Below are 18270 nucleotides of genomic sequence, written 5' to 3'. Positions count from 1 at the left end.
GCGTCCTACAAACTACTTCACAAGACAATGAAACAGAAACTCAACCAGAGTAATCGTTGGACTCTTCTAACGTATGTCGTCAGAGAAGTCTCCTCTCTGGCGTGTAGCTCTCAGGATTTCATGGCTGCTTGATGCGGGTGAACCTGAAAGCAAATCTGATTTCTCTACCGCCTCCTCTCTCTCGCCGTCGCTCCCTTCTATTCTCAGAGAGCAATCTCATCTATTGTCAGTTCACCTGTGTGGCGGGCCGTAACCTGACTCGGCTGTTCAAACCAATTCTATTCGGAAAGCACATCAGCACACTGTTAAAAAAAGAAAAAATGATGGTACTGCGCTCCAGTCTGTCACCCAGACAGCAGCAGTTACATCTCAATCGAATGCTTTCGAATTCTTTTGTCCTTACTGTTGAGGTTTTAGGACTCTGTTTTCATCTCCCTCTTTCTATTGTCGGCTGTTTGAATGATCATTACGACTCAATATCTTTGTATTTTGTCATTTTTCGAGACTATTTGCAGCCTTATTCTAAGTTTCATCATTGTTTTCAGTATATTTAGTCCTCATTTGCTCCCTTTGCTTCAGTTTCTAAACCTTGCAGAGGGCAGATCATTTCCATATCCAGAGTTTCAACATTAGTTTGTTCAGTTTCATCATGTTTCTGACATTTTCTTGTCCTTATTTAGCCTCTGTCTCAACATTTTTCACCATTCTCTTCCAGACTTTCCTAACTTTCCTCAGGGTCTTTCATCAGGACTCATGGTGTGTTTGATCTCCGCCCTGCTCTCAGCCCGAGCGTCACGGCTGGTTGATCTGCAGTTCAGATTCAATTGGAAAGAGTTGAGTTCACGCTGCTGTGCCTCCTCATCCACGGCAGACGAATGCCAACATCTCTCTCTTTCACTCTTCCTTTTATCACATTCTGCCATTCTGTCGTTTTCTCTATGTCACTGACCATATCTCCTTCTCTCTCTCTTGATTGCTTTTTCCTCTGTGCACCAGTATTTATGTTCTCATTTGCTACATCTTTCACTTCCATCAACATCCCTCATATCAACAACATGATTACTGTGAAATATAGTAACATGTTACCAGGCAAAGCTTTTGCTGCTGCTGCTGCTGCTGCTGCTGCTGCTGAAAAAGCAGAGGATGCAGTTTCCCGGTAAATGTGTGATCAGATAACATGGAAGTCAACCTGTCACCTTATCTGCTATGTAACTGCAGACCTGTGAGCTTGGAAACATGAGAGGCAGATTGGGGTCACAAAGCGTTTGTGTGCGTTTTTTTTTATACATGATAAATAATGAACCTTTCCATACATCCAACATACTTGTGTAAAAATGAGAATTAGCTGGGTGAAAAAACAAGCTTGCTAGAAATAGACCTCACCCATGGGAAGGAAAGACAAACTGGGAGTGTTTCACAAAGTGGCCGGTGATTAGTTTCATGGAATTTGATATTGTCTTTGTTAATGTTTCAGGCTCATATATGCAGAATTCCTCGAGTAACACGTTGGCTGAAATTTTTGCCAACACATCATTCTTTCCTGCTTTAGGGAGAAGTTCAATGATTAATGTGACATATATGATGGTGATATGTAATTAGAGGCAACTCAGACACACATAAGATAATATGTTGTATAAAGTGAGTCAGCATTCTGTGGTCAAGTCTGTTTACCTATCCAATTACTAGTTTATGCTGCTATTTGGTATTTTACAGTATTAATATCATAGTCTGGGCAAGATGGTGGAGGTTTTAGACAGCTGACTGACAATCCGGGCAAGTTTTTGGACAGTTAAGGGAAGATTGGGCAACTATGTGACACACCTTTTAGCAGGAAGAGCACATTTGTTACTCATATTATTGTTCTATTTGAGTGTCTTAGTAAAACATGAAGCAAGTTAGTTGCTTATGAAGCAACAATCCAGTGAATAGTGATGGAGGCAAATTAGTCGAGCATGAATTAATTTTTATCTTTTTCCATCGACGCTTTCCTCTGCTACTGAACTCTGCTATAAGCCTGATCCAACTCTTTCTGACATCTGTTCAACCTCCAACCAGAATCAATGGTTCCATTATCAAGCAGGTTTATTGATCAGTAAGTTTAAAGCCATTAATAGACTGTTTGCACCCTGATAAACTCAAATAGGTTAGAGAGAGAAATGGAGGGAGGCAGATCGGAGACATAGAGGGCAGGGCAGCGGGAGATGAAAAATTAAAAGGTCAGGAAATGGCCCGAAGAGTGATGAAAAGATAAGAGGGAGAGGAGGAAGAGAGGATGGAGTGATAGGGAGAGGTGAAATAAAGCAATAAGCAAATACCCTTCGTGCTGATGCTGCACTGCAGCTCCACCTGGACAGGAGAGAAATGATTCAGATAATCCTCTCTGCTTGACAGTTGCACTATTTTACCAATTAATGTCAAACACGCCGAGATGACATTTAAAAAAAAAAAAAAAAAAGACCCAAGAACTAAGTTTCGTTCGTCAGTTCTCACCCTTTTTTCTTTCATCCATACCTCCATTTCTTTTGTTGTTGGTTGTTCGATGCAGAGAGAGTAGCTTGTTTCCATGGAAACAGCCTGAGCCAGATGAGCTTAGCTACTTGCAGCGTCTGTCCCGACTCTGTGTGTGTGTGTGTGTGTGTGTGTGTGTGGCTTGGGCTTAGCTCTTAAGAGAAGAAAGGATGATGATTTATGAGAGTCTAATGCACTGGGCAGACACTTGGATGAACGGAGGAGAGGCTAATGTGTGTGTGTGTGTGTGTGTGTGTGTGTGTTTGTGTGTGAGCAGGCCAGCCTTTTGTGAATGTCAATACGTGGTACATCTTTGTTTTTTTCTCCTTCTTATGGATGCATCTGACCATGTTTATGAGGGACAACAAAGATTGATTGGTTGAATGCTAGAACGTTCCCATGAGAGTGGTGTTGATGTTGTCGTTGAATATGCATTTTCCAAAACGTCATATTCCATTAAAGATACATGATTGAAGAACATCTCGATAAACTTCCTTGCATTTTTAGTTACTGTCAGTACTGAGGAGTTAGTGCAACAGAAAGTTTTGCAGCTTGGTGGAAGGACGGTGGTCTGTTTATGTCACAGTTTGAAATCAAGATCCGTAGAGACATCAGATGAATGTGAATCATACATGAACAACTCTGTTTGTGGAGGCTCCTGAAGCACAAGTGCACATGTGGAAGGTTATTGACCTGGAAAATAATTTATTGAGAACTGTAGACAAAAGTTAAAATCCAACATCTGTTCCACTGCAGGTTATTCTCTCTGTCTGTGCTGAATTTATTTTTAATGTTTCTGAAACAGTCCAAAGTCTAAGTCACGTCTTGTTAATGACACTGTCTCTGTTGCAGAACTCCCAGAAGAAAAGAGGAGCCCGACCCAACAACAAACCTGACAAGAAGCTCTGTCCACAGGTAACACACACACACACACACACACACACACACACACACACACACACACACACACCAAATCAAAAAGAGAAACAGTGTTGTTTCAGCTACTAAACCCTAAAACCTCCCAAACCTGGACACAGTGCACCTTTGGAAACACTTTTGATGAAATACTGTATCAAACAAAAATCGATCTCAGAGTAGACATCTTGGGTTTGTCCGAGGCAGCTGATCACCACTGTCATGTAGGAAATCTTGCCTGTGCTTCTGCCTCGCTGCTCATGTGCTTCTCATGTCAGCGTCTCTTGTTGTGTGTGTGACCCATTTCCTCTGGGGATCACACTCTATCTGTCTAAACAAGCCGTGCAAAGTGTAAAGCAGATAGATCAGCAGATCCCGTATTGCCTCTCGTGTTTAGTTTTTTTCTCTCCATCGTCTCCTGCAGGTGTTTCTAGTTACTGCCGTCCGTGCAGCTTGTTCATGTTTGGATTGCAGATCAGGTCTCAACATCTCACTTTATATTTCTACATACTCGATTTGTTGAAACGGAAACAAACAGCAACTCTACTTTTTCTCTCTCATACGTTTCCCAGTCTCTAAAAAGGCAGTACAGTATCTGTGTCGTCTACTGTTTAAGAAAACAGTAGACGACACAGATACACATTAAAAACCTAGAGGACTTAAACATAACCTTAGATGATAACTCTCTCGCTCGCTCTTTCTCTCTCTCTGGCTGCTAACACAAGCCTTCCTCTCCAAGCCACATACCATAAATGGCTGTAAACTCGCCCTCGCTTAATGTGGTTGGAAACGCTCCACAGGCTGTAAAACAAATACATAGCTGCTTCTGAGGAATGGCTGCACGGGATCACGTCAGGTCATACCATTCTTTTGAACGCGTGTTTCGAGGCCACCTGACAAATGTAATCAGGTTTTTACTTAAAGCGTTAATGATGATGATGATGTGATTTCTGCAGTATCAGAGACCGTGTGATGTTTAGCTGAACCCTTTGTTTAAAAGGAGAGAAAGATAAATAACAAATACAAATAAACACTGAATTTATGAGCGATAACATGCACCCTTTAATACACTTTTTCTGCTACAGCCGTACACTCTGTATTTTGTTTGAGTTAGTAAATATTCATTTCAGATTGTAGATGATGTCTGAGGCAAACCACTAATGAGCGAGTCTGCTGGAGTTTCTGTTTCCTTTGTTTACGTAAAAGCCCTAAGACAAGTAAAAACAGCACGGCTCTGACCTCATCGTTTGGTGTCTGAAAAAGCCGCAAGTTAGTCAAATAGCTCTTTGTCATTACTTTTTAAGTTCAAAGCAGTTTTAAATAGAATGAAAAGCCGGTTCATCCCAGTTGATTGCGCAGCTGTAATAGACTGTGGCTCCTGTTCAGTGAGCAGAGAGCAAACAGTCTGGTATCCTGCAGTTGGCAGAGACGATGTCAAAACATTGCTGTGGTTTGAAAAAACCAAATACTCAAATTTAGCTCCAACACATAATTCAATGACAAAATCATCACATGCTTCACTTTTGACCTCTGATGTCACCCAGTTGTCACTCTGGATAGATTTAAAGTCGCAGATTGCGAGTTGAGCAACTTTGTGCATGCAGTGATCTGACTGGTCAGCTTGTTGTGTGTGTCCTTACATTTATCTGTATCCACCTTCTACTCTCTGTATGTGTTTCTCTCTCTGTGAGGAGCTCTGTCCTTCTCTGCATAACCTCTTTCTCAGGACACACTGATTGAAGCACCCTCTTGTCTCAACAGTAGTGAATCAGTTCTTTTCAATCATCAATTGCAATCAATTGTTCATTCATTCATTCATTTTGCAGCTCAGGGTGCAGCATTATTCCACTAACGAAACAGACTGGAAGCTACAAATGTTTGAATTTTTATATAATGACATTAAATATAAAGATAACACCTGTACGTGCACGTCGACCTCTCTGTGACACAGCACTATTGTGTATCAGCGTCACGTCGGTGATCTCTGTTCGCTCTGTGCCCTCGCTGTAGGAGGACAGTTCGGACCTGAAGTGTCAGCTCCACTTTGCCAAAGAGGAATCAGCCCTGATGTGCAAGAAGCTGACCAAGCTGGTGAAGGACAGTGAGGCCATGAAGGAAGAGCTGGCCAAGTACAGATCGCTGTATGGAGACGTTGACGCCACGCTCACTGTGGAGGAGGTGAGGGGAGGATGAGGGGCTCAGTGATCAGGATCTTGATGTCACATCATTAAAAACAGTGATACAGTGGTGTTGTCTTCAAAACACCTTAAGAGAAATATAAACTCTGAGTTTCTGTCTTTTCTTAGCATGTAGCACTTTATCTTTGAGGGCTGTGAAACGCTGCCACTGGGTAATTATGGTGGTTATGGTTTGTAAAGTATTCCCACAGTCTGTTCCCGTTTAAAACCCAAATGATAGATATTACCGTTTGCCAAAGCCGCCAGAGAAAACTTTGTTTTAGAAACAGCCAGAATACTCGACAAAACTCGTAAAATCAAACTTACTTTTGAGCAGTTTTACTAAACATTAAGAAACATTTCAACAAGCAGAACACAGTCAATGATTGTCCTACAACGTTATAACGGAGGATGAGAATTTAAATATCCAGCACTGGTAATACAGAAGGAGGGCTTAAAACTGGAATTAAAAAGCAAATAAGCAGTTACAATAAAAAGTGTTGTATAGGTATAAGATGAGTAAGGAAGTCGTTCTCCTGCCCTCCTTAGTCTTCTTTATTTGATTTCCCCCCAGGTTGCTGACTCCCCCCACACCCGTGAGGCAGAGATCCGAGTCCATCTCAAGCTGGTGGAGGAGGAGGCCAACCTGCTGAGTCGACGCATTGTGGAGCTGGAGGTGGAGAACAGGGGGCTGCGGGCTGAGATGGACGACATGAAGGGACCACAAGGTAGTTTTTCAACTCATCTCACTGACTAGGTCATACATTTCTGTAATTTGTCTCTCAGACTTGAGTTCCTCTGGAAGTGCAAGTGATCTTAAATCAACAGGTAGCTAATTAACGAATTAAAAAATGATTGTATAGGAAAATGGCAGTGTAAAATATGTCTTTTTTCATTGATTAATGACTACAGCTCGCCTGAAATTGGAAAAAATAAAAACAAAAAGATCAGCAAATGTTATAAGTGTGTTTTCATCATACCATACTGTCATTAATCTGTAAAATAATAGGCTTTTCTATTATTTTCTAATCTAATTATTGTTTTATACAGTTTTATTACATTTCATTTGCTTTTTTTTTCTTTCTGCACTGCTTGACCTTTCACCTCTCACGTTTCCCTTAGACTGCAGTCAAGAGCTCACTGGTGTTGGTGGTGTCCTGGGGGCGGGTCTTGGCCTCGCGGGAGGAGCCATGGTGCTCGGTGGAGGGGCTTCATCAGAAAACGTCATGGAGCTCCAGAGACACCTCCAGTTCGTGGAGGAGGAAGCGGAGCTGTTGAGGAGGTCTCTGATAGAGATGGAGGAACAGAACAAACTCCTGATGAACGAGATCAACCGCTACAAATCTGAGCTTCCACCACCGACATCCACGCTGTCTTCCAATTCGTTGACGTCGTTGACGGACGGGCTGCTGAACGACAGCTTGGTCCACTCTATACAGGAAGGGGCGGTGCTTATCAGCACAGACGCCCCTGCCCAGGAGGAGGAGCTCAGACTGGCGAGGCTTCAGATTGGAGAACTTAGCGGGAAGGTGAAGAAGCTTCAGTACGAGAACAGAGTGCTTCTGTCCAACCTACAGAGATGTGATCTGGCCTCCTATCACGCTCCGTCCTCCTCATCCTCTTCACTTCGACTGGCTCTGGAGACTGATGCAGAGGCTGGAGACTCTGCTGAGTGCCTCCCCACCAGGTAGTCTCATATTTCAGGTGTACAGGTCTCTGTTATTACATTTTTCTGGGTAAAATGCATCTCTGATGGTGTGATTCTGTACTGGGAATGTTTCCATGGGGGTATTAGTGGTAGTTACTACCAAAAACACATACACACAACATCTGATCATATTTAATAAAAACACTGTTGATTTAATTGGTTTCTATTTGGGTAGGTTACCGTAATTTGGTATTCATTGCTACAAAACAGTGAAAATACAAATACATTTTATTTATATAACACCAAATTACAGTGTTTAAGGTTTAGGACCTTACAAATATAACTTTATACAGAATTATAGAGAAAACCCATCAACCCCACCTGAGCAGCCCTAGGCGACAGTGGAGAGGAAAACATTTCTTTAGAGAAAGAAACCTACAGCAGAACAGGGTTCAGGGTGGGCGGCCATCTGCCTCGACTGGTTGGGGTGATTGGAAAGAGCAGAGAGAAAAGTACAGGAGGCAACAAAAAACAACAACAACCAGGAAAAACACTGAGCAGGTTGGTAGAACCAGTAACAGCTCCAAGGCCGAGGACACCTACAGAGGAGAACAGGGAGAGGGAGACAGAGAGGAGGAAGCACAACTATGGGAGAGAGAAAGGACAAAGTTAATGACATGCAAAGGTAGCATACTATTATTTATGGTATGTACAGTATATACGCATAATGTTTACCATGTTCATGAAATTAGGTCACCAACCTGGTTTAGCGTGACACCTAACGTACCAGTAGCTGTTACAAATAGATGTATAGATATTTCCCTAAAAACCACCAACATGAAAGTCACAGTGGTGTTAGACAAAGAGTCCGGAGACAACGTGCTGAGTCAGTAAAGTCATTAAGTTCCAGTCATTAGTCATGGAGTTTACACAGCTTTCAATAACTCCTACATGTTTAGATCTGTTTCCAACCTTTTTAGGATTAAGAATTCATTCGTAATCTTGATTCTTTTAAAGGCAGCGTAGACAAGAAGTTCTCACCGTGCTCTGTTTTTCCAACAGCCCACCGCATCGCAAAGAGCCAGTAGGTGGTGAGAATGACGCCCTGGAGATCAAGGAGCGGAAAAAGAAGATCGAGGACAACGCTGACGCACCAACACCTTCACTCCCCGGGTGCCTGGGGCTGAAGGACCATGATGCCTTGCTGGCCATGAGGGACCAGGCTCGCTTGGTTTCCACAGCTATACAGCTCCTAACCTCCCCTGAGTCCAACTGCCTCTCCTCCTCCTCGTCCCCATCTATCTATCACAAGGTCTGCAGCAACGACGCAGCAGAGCCGTGTGACCTGGAGAAACCTCCGCCTCACAGCCAGGTACATGTCCTCTGTTAGGTTGGGAGGTTTTTCCTTTAAAAAAGGACCAGGCTTTTGTGGCCCTTTTACATGACTTAAGTATATATTAAAACATTTGGATAGTATAACAACAACAACAACTGGTTGTGTTTCCTTCAGGGTGTTATTTATTTACTCTGCGAATTTCTCTGGCTGCCAAATAAGACAAATAAAATCCCTCAACTTTCAGTATGACTCTCTGGGAGTGATCAAAATGAATATGTTCTGATGATGTAGGGTTACAGGTCACTAAAAACATCCAATTGATGAATGTTGATGTGAGTCGTAAGTGATTTTCAGTCTATAAACTTTATTTATTTGCAATAAATCACAGTCAATACTAAATAAGATACAGTAGAACTAACAGGCAACAACATCTGCTGGTATACACTCCCAGTGTGGGACAATTGTTACTGAAGGTGTAGTGACTGATTTTTTTTTTCTCCCCAGATTTCGGAGCTGTCTGATCTGGCAGACAGACCTCTGGTCGGTGCTCTGACCAGCAGGCTTCAGGCTCTACACACTCAGCTACAGGCTTTCGTTGAGCGGGTAGACGGCCTGGGTAAATCCCAAACAGGTGCGAGGGACCCTCAGGTTGAAGGAGCATCACCGTGCACCTCACTCCCCTTCTCTGGAGATGACCAGGATAGACTGATCACTGCTGAGGAGAAGGTAAAGAGAAGAAACACACTCCTCCTCCTCAACCCTTGTCACTTCTCTCTCTCTCATTTACCAGCTGATTTTTTTTATTTTAAGCTTTTAATTTTGTTGCGTTTATTTTTTCCTGTCACAAGTTTCTTTTTCTGTTCTTCAGTTTTGTGTTTGGTTCAGTGCTGAACCATTAGTTTGGCTGCCTAACACTTCCAATCCCACTTAAACATGCTGCTTTAGTTCCTCCTCCCTGAAGAATGGATTTACACTGCATGCTCAAATCTGACGCACTACCGGAAATGTCCTGACCAAAACAGGTTCTAAGGTTTTATTCTAGATAAACAACAATGACAAATGCTAACCAGTGTAAACAAATCCTTTGCTGTGTGGATGTAATAGATGAAGTCAGATTTGAGATGCCACTGTAAATCTTTCCACATAATGCCGCCCATGTCCTCTGCATGCGGTTAAATTGCCTCCTAACATGATACGTAAATGCTGCTTTAGGCCTCAAATGGAGCCTGTTTGTTGCATGGACACAGTGAGGGCACATAAAACACTGTTTATTTTTATGTATTTTCATCAACAAACCAAGTCAACACAAAGTCTGGGTGTAAAACTAGTGTGGTCGAGCAATATGGGTGAGAGCTGCCACCATTTAAACGTAACATCTATAACCATACGTTCCCTCACATTCGCAGTTTGAGTTTGGTGCCTCAGGGGGGCCTATGGGACAGTTGTATCATGGGAAATAAGGGCGTTCCTTGTTGAGATTTTTATTTTATTTTTTGTTGTCTATGGTCAGGTAATATTCCTAAGCAGAAGACTGGAGACAACAGAAGTCAGTTATTCAAATCTGTTATTCAGGTGCAAAGAAAATGTATAAAAGGTTCTGTAGAAACATAATTGTGGGATCATGTTTGACAGATTTCTGAAAAGCAGTAGATGAGACAGTGAGCTCGATCTACAGTAAACCGATTTCCAATCACACTTCATAAATCCCATTTTCTGTTCCACGGTGAAATTCTTGGGTTCTGACTGATTGTCAGTGATTTATGATTTACTCTGAGCGTCTATTGTATTTTCAAGATTATAATGGTCTGTATGAAATTCAATATAAGACCCATACAGTTATGAAGGCACAGTGAAATCAAAGTTACTCAACTGGCCTGCTTTTCTGCAGTATTATAGATGACACTCTTTTCCCAATACTTTCAATTATCAGACACTGAAAACATAAAATCTGACGAGAGTAGGAATCATTTTTCTTTGGTGAATGAGGTTATATTGGAAACTTTTTCAGTTCAGTTCACTACACTGGATTCTTAAAACTACGACCACTTAAATGTTCCTGCTAAGATGGAGTTGTTGTACTGCATTTACGACAAGAGCAACTTGTTTTCATATGAAATCTGTGTTTTCTATTCTGATCTTATTTAATTTGCCTGTTTGGAGGAAGCTGTGCTGAAATTATGCAGTTTGAAGTGATTCAACTACAATGTTTAGACTCCATTAGAGGCCAATTCTGAGTCCCAACACCCCTCCGATCTTCTCTTCCCCTTTCCTTCCTCTCTCTCCTTCCCTTCCTCCTTCCCTCTTTCCCCCTGCTCGGGCACCATAACCGTCGATTTCTGCACTTCACTTGCATCTTCCCCTTTCCACCCAATGAAACATGCGTCTTCCCATTTCTTGCGCCTCCTCGTCTTTATCATCACCCTCACTGCTTCTCTGCTTTCTTCCTATTCCCTTTTGTTCCTGCATTACCTCCACTTCTTGCCCATAACACCTGCACCGGTTTCTCCATCGGATCTTTGTTCCTTCCTCGCACTCTTCGCTCTGACTTTCCATCCTAACCGCCTTACTCCTTCTCTTGCCTTCCTTTTGGTCTTATCTCTCCTCCCCCTCTCTCCCATTCTCGTTTCCCTCGTCTCTCCTCCTTTGTTCCTTTCTCCCCCAGCCATTCATTCTGCCCTCCATTCTCCTCTTCTTTCTTTTCTCCACTCTGTCATTCTCCTCTCTGACCAAGCTCTTCTTCCTCTACATCCTTTTCTTTGTCTTGTGAGATACATGAATCAGTTTTATTTTTCATTTTTCTCAATGTTGTCACATAAATGGACACCATCATGGTTGTATTGGTTTTCTTATTGTTGTGTTTGTGTTTTTTCTATCATTTCCTTATTTTTTTTCCACAACTTCTCCTCCTCCCCCGTCTCCCCCTGTCTCCTCTATTTGTTCTTTTTCTTTTAATTTTGTTTGTTTGATTTTTCTTCATTAACTTGCCCATGCATGCATGCAGCAGCCTGATTATAGGGACCAATCAGAGCCAGAGGTGAAACTGAAGAAAACTGAAGAAAACAGCCAATCAGACAGTAACGAGCTGCAAAAGCAGGAAGCCACTATACTGGAACAGGAGGAGAAAGACAAGGATGAAGCTCTGGTGAGTGGCAGAAAATCACAATCATTCACATGGTGACAGGCACGCTGGAGAAAATCTGGGCTGACAGCTGCCAGTTTTTTCAGTCAGAAGCTGACACGAGCCGGAAGCAGTGGTGTTGTTTTTTTATGGTTGTGTTTTTTATAAATATGTTAACATATTCTGACCAAATCCCAATCTACCAATTAAACAAACAACTTAAAACATTACACTTATTTATTTATTATGTCAAATTAAATATTTATAGTACTAGTACTGCAAGTACTATATGTGAATCTGTGCCTCATTGTATTGCTGCAAGATTCATTTTCTGTTGAGCTTCAGCTCAAAGATGTATTCCTTTACATTTTCCTGTAGAGTTTGAAAATTGATGCAGGCCCAAGTCATGACACTGACACCACCACGATTCACAAATACGATAGGGTTCTTAGGCTTGATACTGTGTTTGCTCTTCGCCAAACATGACTCTTATTCAAACACAAATTTAGTCTATTCACACCATGACACACTTCTATACAAAACTGTGTTGTGAAGAGCTCTTTTTAAAATATGATCAAAATATATATAATATATAAAAATCAAATATTGCAAATTTGATTTTTTTCTACGGTAAATAGTGAAGTAACTAAGGAAACTTTTAGTGAATTTAATTAAATGGCAACTTGTTTGTAAATGATCATAAGCCACAAATAAATTTGAATTAATTAAAATCAACATGCAACAATAATTTAAACATTCTTTATCTATGTAGTGACAATATAATTTATTCCTGTCCAAAGACACATAAATGCTCATTTATACACATTTGCACACACACACACAGACTCTTGCTTGCAACACAGTATTGTAAACAAACATAAACAGTGACTTCATGCTCAGCTGTGGGACTGACAGGAAGAAAGGACTTTTGTTTGGCTGACCATTGGTGGCATGTCTCCATGGTAACTAGGGCTGAGTGTGTCTGCGTCTTTATCCAAGAGCGAGAGGTTGAATGGGAGAGAGAGACTAAAATAGAAGGAGACAGAAAGATAACGAATGAGAGTCAGATATTACTGATGGACTGTGGTGTTTGTGACAGTGGTGAATAAAGCAAAGCATGACAGAAACACACACACACACACACACACACACACACAGTGTTTACATACACCACAATATTCATATAATTTTACCACTCATACCTTGCAGTGTTCACTGTTAGAGTTTGTATTATAGCTCAGCCAAATCTTTTTTCCGGACAAATAACAGCCTGTCTGTCCACCTACCAAACGCTGCAATTTCACTGTGACAGCAAGACTCAGTGAAGCTGCACCGTCTCAGACTTGACTATAGACCTCACCTCACCTCACCTCACCTTTATTTATATATGATATTTAGCTACTGAGCTACTCAACTTCCAGCTCCAGCTCTATAGCTACTACACAAACATTAAAGTGGAACTGATCTTCTAACTTCTCTTTTATTCTTGGCAAAAAAGCCAACAGATGCTTAAAATATAGCTAAATATATAGCACATGTAATTGCGCTATTAAAACAGTGTTATTAGAGTGCATTCAAAAACTTTTTTTAATGGTCATATTGGGACAGTTCAGAATAGTTTTTCTGGCTGTCAGTGGTCACTGCGAGCAGCCTGGGTGGAGAATGATGGAGGGTGGAGCCCAGTGAAGAGTGAAAGAGGACATTAGTGGTACACAGTGCTGGGTCGATGGATCGCACTCACTCAGCAGCCAAATGGGGCATGGGAGAGTGCATGAGATGAGGGTCATGTGTGGACATACAGGAGAGTGCTGCGGCTGAGGTGTGATTTTAAAGGGTGTTGTAACACAAAACTGCTACGTTATGTGTTTCTCACGCTCTGCTGTGCTAATGGTTCATTCTCTCCTTTTACCTTTATCTGCACTCCTCTCCTACCCGGACTTTCCCTCTAACACTTGATTCCCTCCTCTCCCTCATTCTCTCCTTCAGACCGTCCAGGGCCGCCTGTCCAAAACAGAGGAGTTTGCTCAAGAAGCTCAAGATGAACTGGAGAAGGAGAAACAGACTCAGAAAAAAATCACTATCAGACTCACACAGGTCAGTTTGCAGCATTTTGACCATGTGGTTACATTCTTAGACAAAGAAACTTTCCCCAAACATAGAGATATAAAACGGCACATACCTGTTTCACTGATTACTTCGCATTAAAATAAAAAAATACAACTTTTTTTGGTTTCGGTTCCTTTTTATTCCTCCCTGTTTGACCTGTCTTCCACCCATTTCTCCTCCCTCAGCTCCAGGAGGAGCACCAGAAAGCTCTCCTACGTCGGGACTTCCAGCTGCAGAGTTTGGGCCTCCAGGCTCGGCTGCAGCAGAAGTTATGGAGCCAGGAGAGGTCCCTGCTGGTGCAGGAGTCTCAGCACCTCAAACAGGCCCTGTTACTGCTTAGCCTCAAGCTCCGCTGCTTCCTCAAACAGTGGCGACTCGGCTGCAAGAAGGACACAGAGTGGAAAGACGTCTTGGAGGTATGAAGGGAGCCGATAGTTGACTGTCCAGTCTGATTTTTTATAGATATTAGAGATAAATGATTGATAGGTGACCCTGCTCTGTGATTGGTTTTCAGATGAACAGCCTGAAGGATCTCTACCTGCTGTTGGAGGAGGAGAACCTGGCGAGCCCTGCCCGCCAGACTGACAAGAGGTCTGGTGCAGACGAACAACCACTCAGCCCAACTATCAAGGCAGGGAGACTAACACACACACACACACATACACACAGAGATGCAGACACACATTTTTTTTTACTTATTTACTTGTTACTCCCTCTAGTCGAGCGCTGTGAGCAGTACTTTAGCAGACTTGAAGGTGGCACTGCAAGACCTGAGCGGAGAGCTGCGACAGGAGAGACAAGGCTCTCAGGAACTCACCCAGCAGTTTGCAAAGGCCAAGGCATCATGGGAGGTGGAGAGGACCGAACTAAAGAGCCTCATAACACAGGTAGGATGAAGAAGGTTCTGCTGTAAAATGTGTAAAATGAGTTGGATGTTAATGACCTTGTGCTAGGTCGACACTGTGAACTGGACTCTTCTTTTTAGTTTCTCTCACTTCCTTTGGTTTGCGATCTACACCAGTGGAGAGTGTTGTGCAGCAGAACTAATCATTAATCCAAAATTCAGTGGACAGTATATAATCATATTGATTAAGCAAAGCTTTGAGGCAAAGAATATGCATGATGGATTTTTAATAATCAAGTTCAGGTTACCTAAGAAACAATTTCACCCCTAGTTACTGTAGAAGTTCAAGTCTGACAAGTCAAAACAAATTAATCAGTTTGCAGGCCTTGGCTCCTTGCTTGCTGTAAGTTAAATTTCTATTTCTCAGGCTGTGGTTTATTTGTCCACCTTATGTGTTGTAGTTGCTGCTTGCAACCCGCTCTGTCTGTGTCCTCTGCATGCGGTGAATAATGGCTTTAATAATTTCTTCCCCTCATCATTTTTCTGTCTGTCTCATAACAGCAGTAGCGGCGGTAATAGTGTTAATTAACAGCCTCAGAGACAGAACACAGTCTGCATGTTGCCGCCCGGTAACTGAGACAGACAGAGAAAAATGACAGAGAGCAAAGAGGGGACACAGAGTTCTTACATTCTGCACTCAGCAACATATAGATCACATCTATCAGCTTTTGTGGTACTATATTTTAGGACCATGTTGGTCTACGTTCTTAAGCTAACCAGCACTAGCAGCGTTAAGAGAGATTGAAGGGTGTCTGTTAGCAAAAGCATGTTCTCCACTGCTGTGTGGTGTCTAGTTATCCAAAGACAGATGTTGTAGCATCGTGTTAGACTGTTGATAAAAAAAAAAAAGTGTTGAAATCTAAATAATTAACATAACTGTCAGAGATTGGTGTCACTTCTTCACAATCACAAGACAAGAGCAGCTGTAAAGGGAGAAATGAACACACATACACACACACACAAAACCAGGGAATAAACAATTAGACAAATAAAAACCCCACATTGAGTGGACATTTTCAAATTACATTTGGAAGAGGACAAATCATGGTGAAACAGCAGCCTGAAAGGAAGATAAATCATGTTAAAGAAAAGACAGTAATGAGAAAAAAAAGCTAGAAATCAAATCGCAACAACACACAGACATAAACACTGACGGAGTCATTAATCATTGTCATTATCATAGATCTCGCACCACAGCGCCTTCGCGTCGTGCACCATCATTTGTCTTCCGATTGCTTTGGCAGCTCCCTCTGCTGCCAATAGTGGAGAGAAGCAGTGTTAGGAAGAGATAAGATGCTCACTTTTTGCTAAATGTGACATAGCTGCAGGTTTTAATGAGATTAAATGTACAGACTAAGCTCTGTGTATGAATAAAGATGAATTAAAATCCAGCTGTTTATTCAATTTAGACCAAAACCAATTAATCATGTTACACAAAACAGATTTTTATTGTTATTATTTTTGACCGTGTTGCACTTAATTGCTTGTTTTGATACATTGAAGTCCAAACACAAACATCTGTGCAACTCTTTTATTATATTTTATTTGTCTGTTAGTTTGTGTGTGTGTGTGTGTGTGTTACCCTGGCCTAGTTGCCACAGCTGGAACCAATCAGTCCTCTGCCAACAATGCACACTGTAAAGTATGCCTTCAGTTTCCCACCAGCCAACCAACCACTTCAGTGCAAAGGCATCTTGGCAGAGTGCAGCGACTCCAGCTGTTGCTTTGTTGAACAAGTCAACTCACTTTCAAGCACTGTCCTACCTGTCAGATAGCCTAATGGGAAATTATCTTCGTTGTTCAGTCTAATAAACGAACACTGTCGGTGTTTGTTATCCAGAGCCCTGGAAGTATGCAGTACAACACAACCCCCTTTTTTTCTTCCCCAGTCATCTATCATGTGTGTAGGACATGTTACAAACACCTGCTGTCTCCGTGATGACACAGAGAGAGCAGCTGGAAGCTCTGATCACTTATTCATCACATCTGTTATATTGACAGCATTCGTGAAGGGAGGTTTAACAGGAGTTTGTCAGTATGCAACTGAAATGCAGGTGGAACCTAATACTCATCTAGTCAAGATGACAAACTAGATCCGTTTTTAGTTAGTTTCTCCAAAATAGTTTAGAGTATGACTCATATAGTCTGACAGTTAGTTTGCTTGTTTGCTTCCTTTCCAGAAAGACAAGAAGGTTGGACAGTTAGACTATACAGTACTGTAAGAAGTGTCTCTTTAACTGGAGGATAACCCAGGTTTGACCTTTTCAGCATATTAACTCAACAGCCTAAAACATAAATAATTATCAGAATCACTTTAAAAATCCTGGACACGGACATTATTGATATTTTTGTTTGGCCATGAACATAAAACAGTGACACTGAGGTTGAAATTCATTCTTTGATCTTATCAAGCTTCCTAAACTTGCACAGGTAGCTAATAACATGCCTGTATTTACAGTAACATCCGTATGTATTATATAATATCTAGGCTATGTTTTTATTTCTAAACCTGGCACACATCTTATCTCCAGGGACTGTTGTGGCTGCCTGGCCTAGATTAAGAGCCGATGGCTGCTACGGAGAACATTAACAGATAATATCAGCTTTGTTGTTAAAGGGCAACTCTGCCACAAGCAAATAATATGCTGCTCAAAGTAGCACAAAATACACGGGTCACTGTTAATCACTACAATTGTTTGCTGAAGCAATTAGTGTTTGTTACCAGATAATTTGCTACAACAATAAACGACTGTTGCAGTATCTAGTTCACCCGGTGTCGACAAATCGAACCTCGAGCATTTCACTTATTGTTAAACTAGAAAGTTTTCACATCTTTTAAAACATGTTACTGGAATATTGATTTTTTTAAAGCATATTGTTATTAGTACAATATTAATAACTTTAGTATATTACTCTTGACTTCCCACTCACCACTCAAACACCCCTGTGGGTTTAATACATACTTGTTACTTCCTTTGTTGCTACAATACTACATATGCCCGATAAAAACAGGAAGAAAGGTGATGAAAGCTGATGAAATTGTTATGATAAAACAAATTCCTCACTATTAATATTGTTATTAATAAATCTGTGATTTTATTCTCGAGGTTTTGGTTGAATAATCAGAGATAATTGAACTTGCTAAACGGTGAGTGGTGAGTCATGAACCAGATGTCTCTAATGCACCAATAAACGCCAGTCATCCAGTCAAATTGCCTCCTCTAATGCCTCAGCAGTAAACCTCGTTTAGACGTGGGGCTCGTTAGGCCACGTTCATCATTAACGAGACACCCTCTGTTGCTATAGGAGACGCGAGCTGGGCTAAGTGTTCGTGTGTCGCGCCGTGATTGGCTGCCAGGCGGTTCCATTAGCACCATATACGGGTTGCCAGTGCCACAGAGCCAGACTGGGAGAGGATGGATGTGTCTGGGATGTGTGCATGTCTGTTTGTCGAACTGTGGGGTCTGCTGTATGAACCGCGAGGCTCAAACTGAGAAAAGGGAAAAGCAGAGCTGATCAAAAAGGGGGGAGAGAGGGCTCAAAATAGAGGGTGAGAAA

At 41.7% G+C, this 18270-nt stretch overlaps 1 protein-coding gene across 2 annotated transcripts in view; it reads left to right on the top strand.

Annotated features, from left to right (window-relative positions):
* soga1 (suppressor of glucose, autophagy associated 1) overlaps window positions 1-18270 on the top strand; it is a 68107-nt gene that overhangs the window by 39272 nt on the left and 10565 nt on the right. Inside the window, exons 5-15 of one of the 2 annotated variants that reach the window (XM_026366907.1) lie at window positions 3361-3423; window positions 5434-5601; window positions 6175-6328; window positions 6723-7287; window positions 8311-8620; window positions 9089-9310; window positions 11589-11726; window positions 13689-13796; window positions 13994-14224; window positions 14323-14439; window positions 14528-14695. In XM_026366907.1, coding sequence (XP_026222692.1) covers window positions 3361-3423; window positions 5434-5601; window positions 6175-6328; window positions 6723-7287; window positions 8311-8620; window positions 9089-9310; window positions 11589-11726; window positions 13689-13796; window positions 13994-14224; window positions 14323-14439; window positions 14528-14695 — 2244 coding nt within the window. Of the gene's footprint in view, window positions 1-3360; window positions 3424-5433; window positions 5602-6174; window positions 6329-6722; window positions 7288-8310; window positions 8621-9088; window positions 9311-11585; window positions 11727-13688; window positions 13797-13993; window positions 14225-14322; window positions 14440-14527; window positions 14696-18270 lie in introns of both variants that reach the window. The other variant, XM_026366906.1, reaches the window with a different exon arrangement.

Source organism: Anabas testudineus, chromosome 7, assembly GCF_900324465.2.
Source record: "Anabas testudineus chromosome 7, fAnaTes1.2, whole genome shotgun sequence".
Lineage (NCBI taxonomy): Eukaryota > Metazoa > Chordata > Actinopteri > Anabantiformes > Anabantidae > Anabas > Anabas testudineus.
This window is presented reverse-complemented; position numbering and strand designations above follow the sequence as displayed.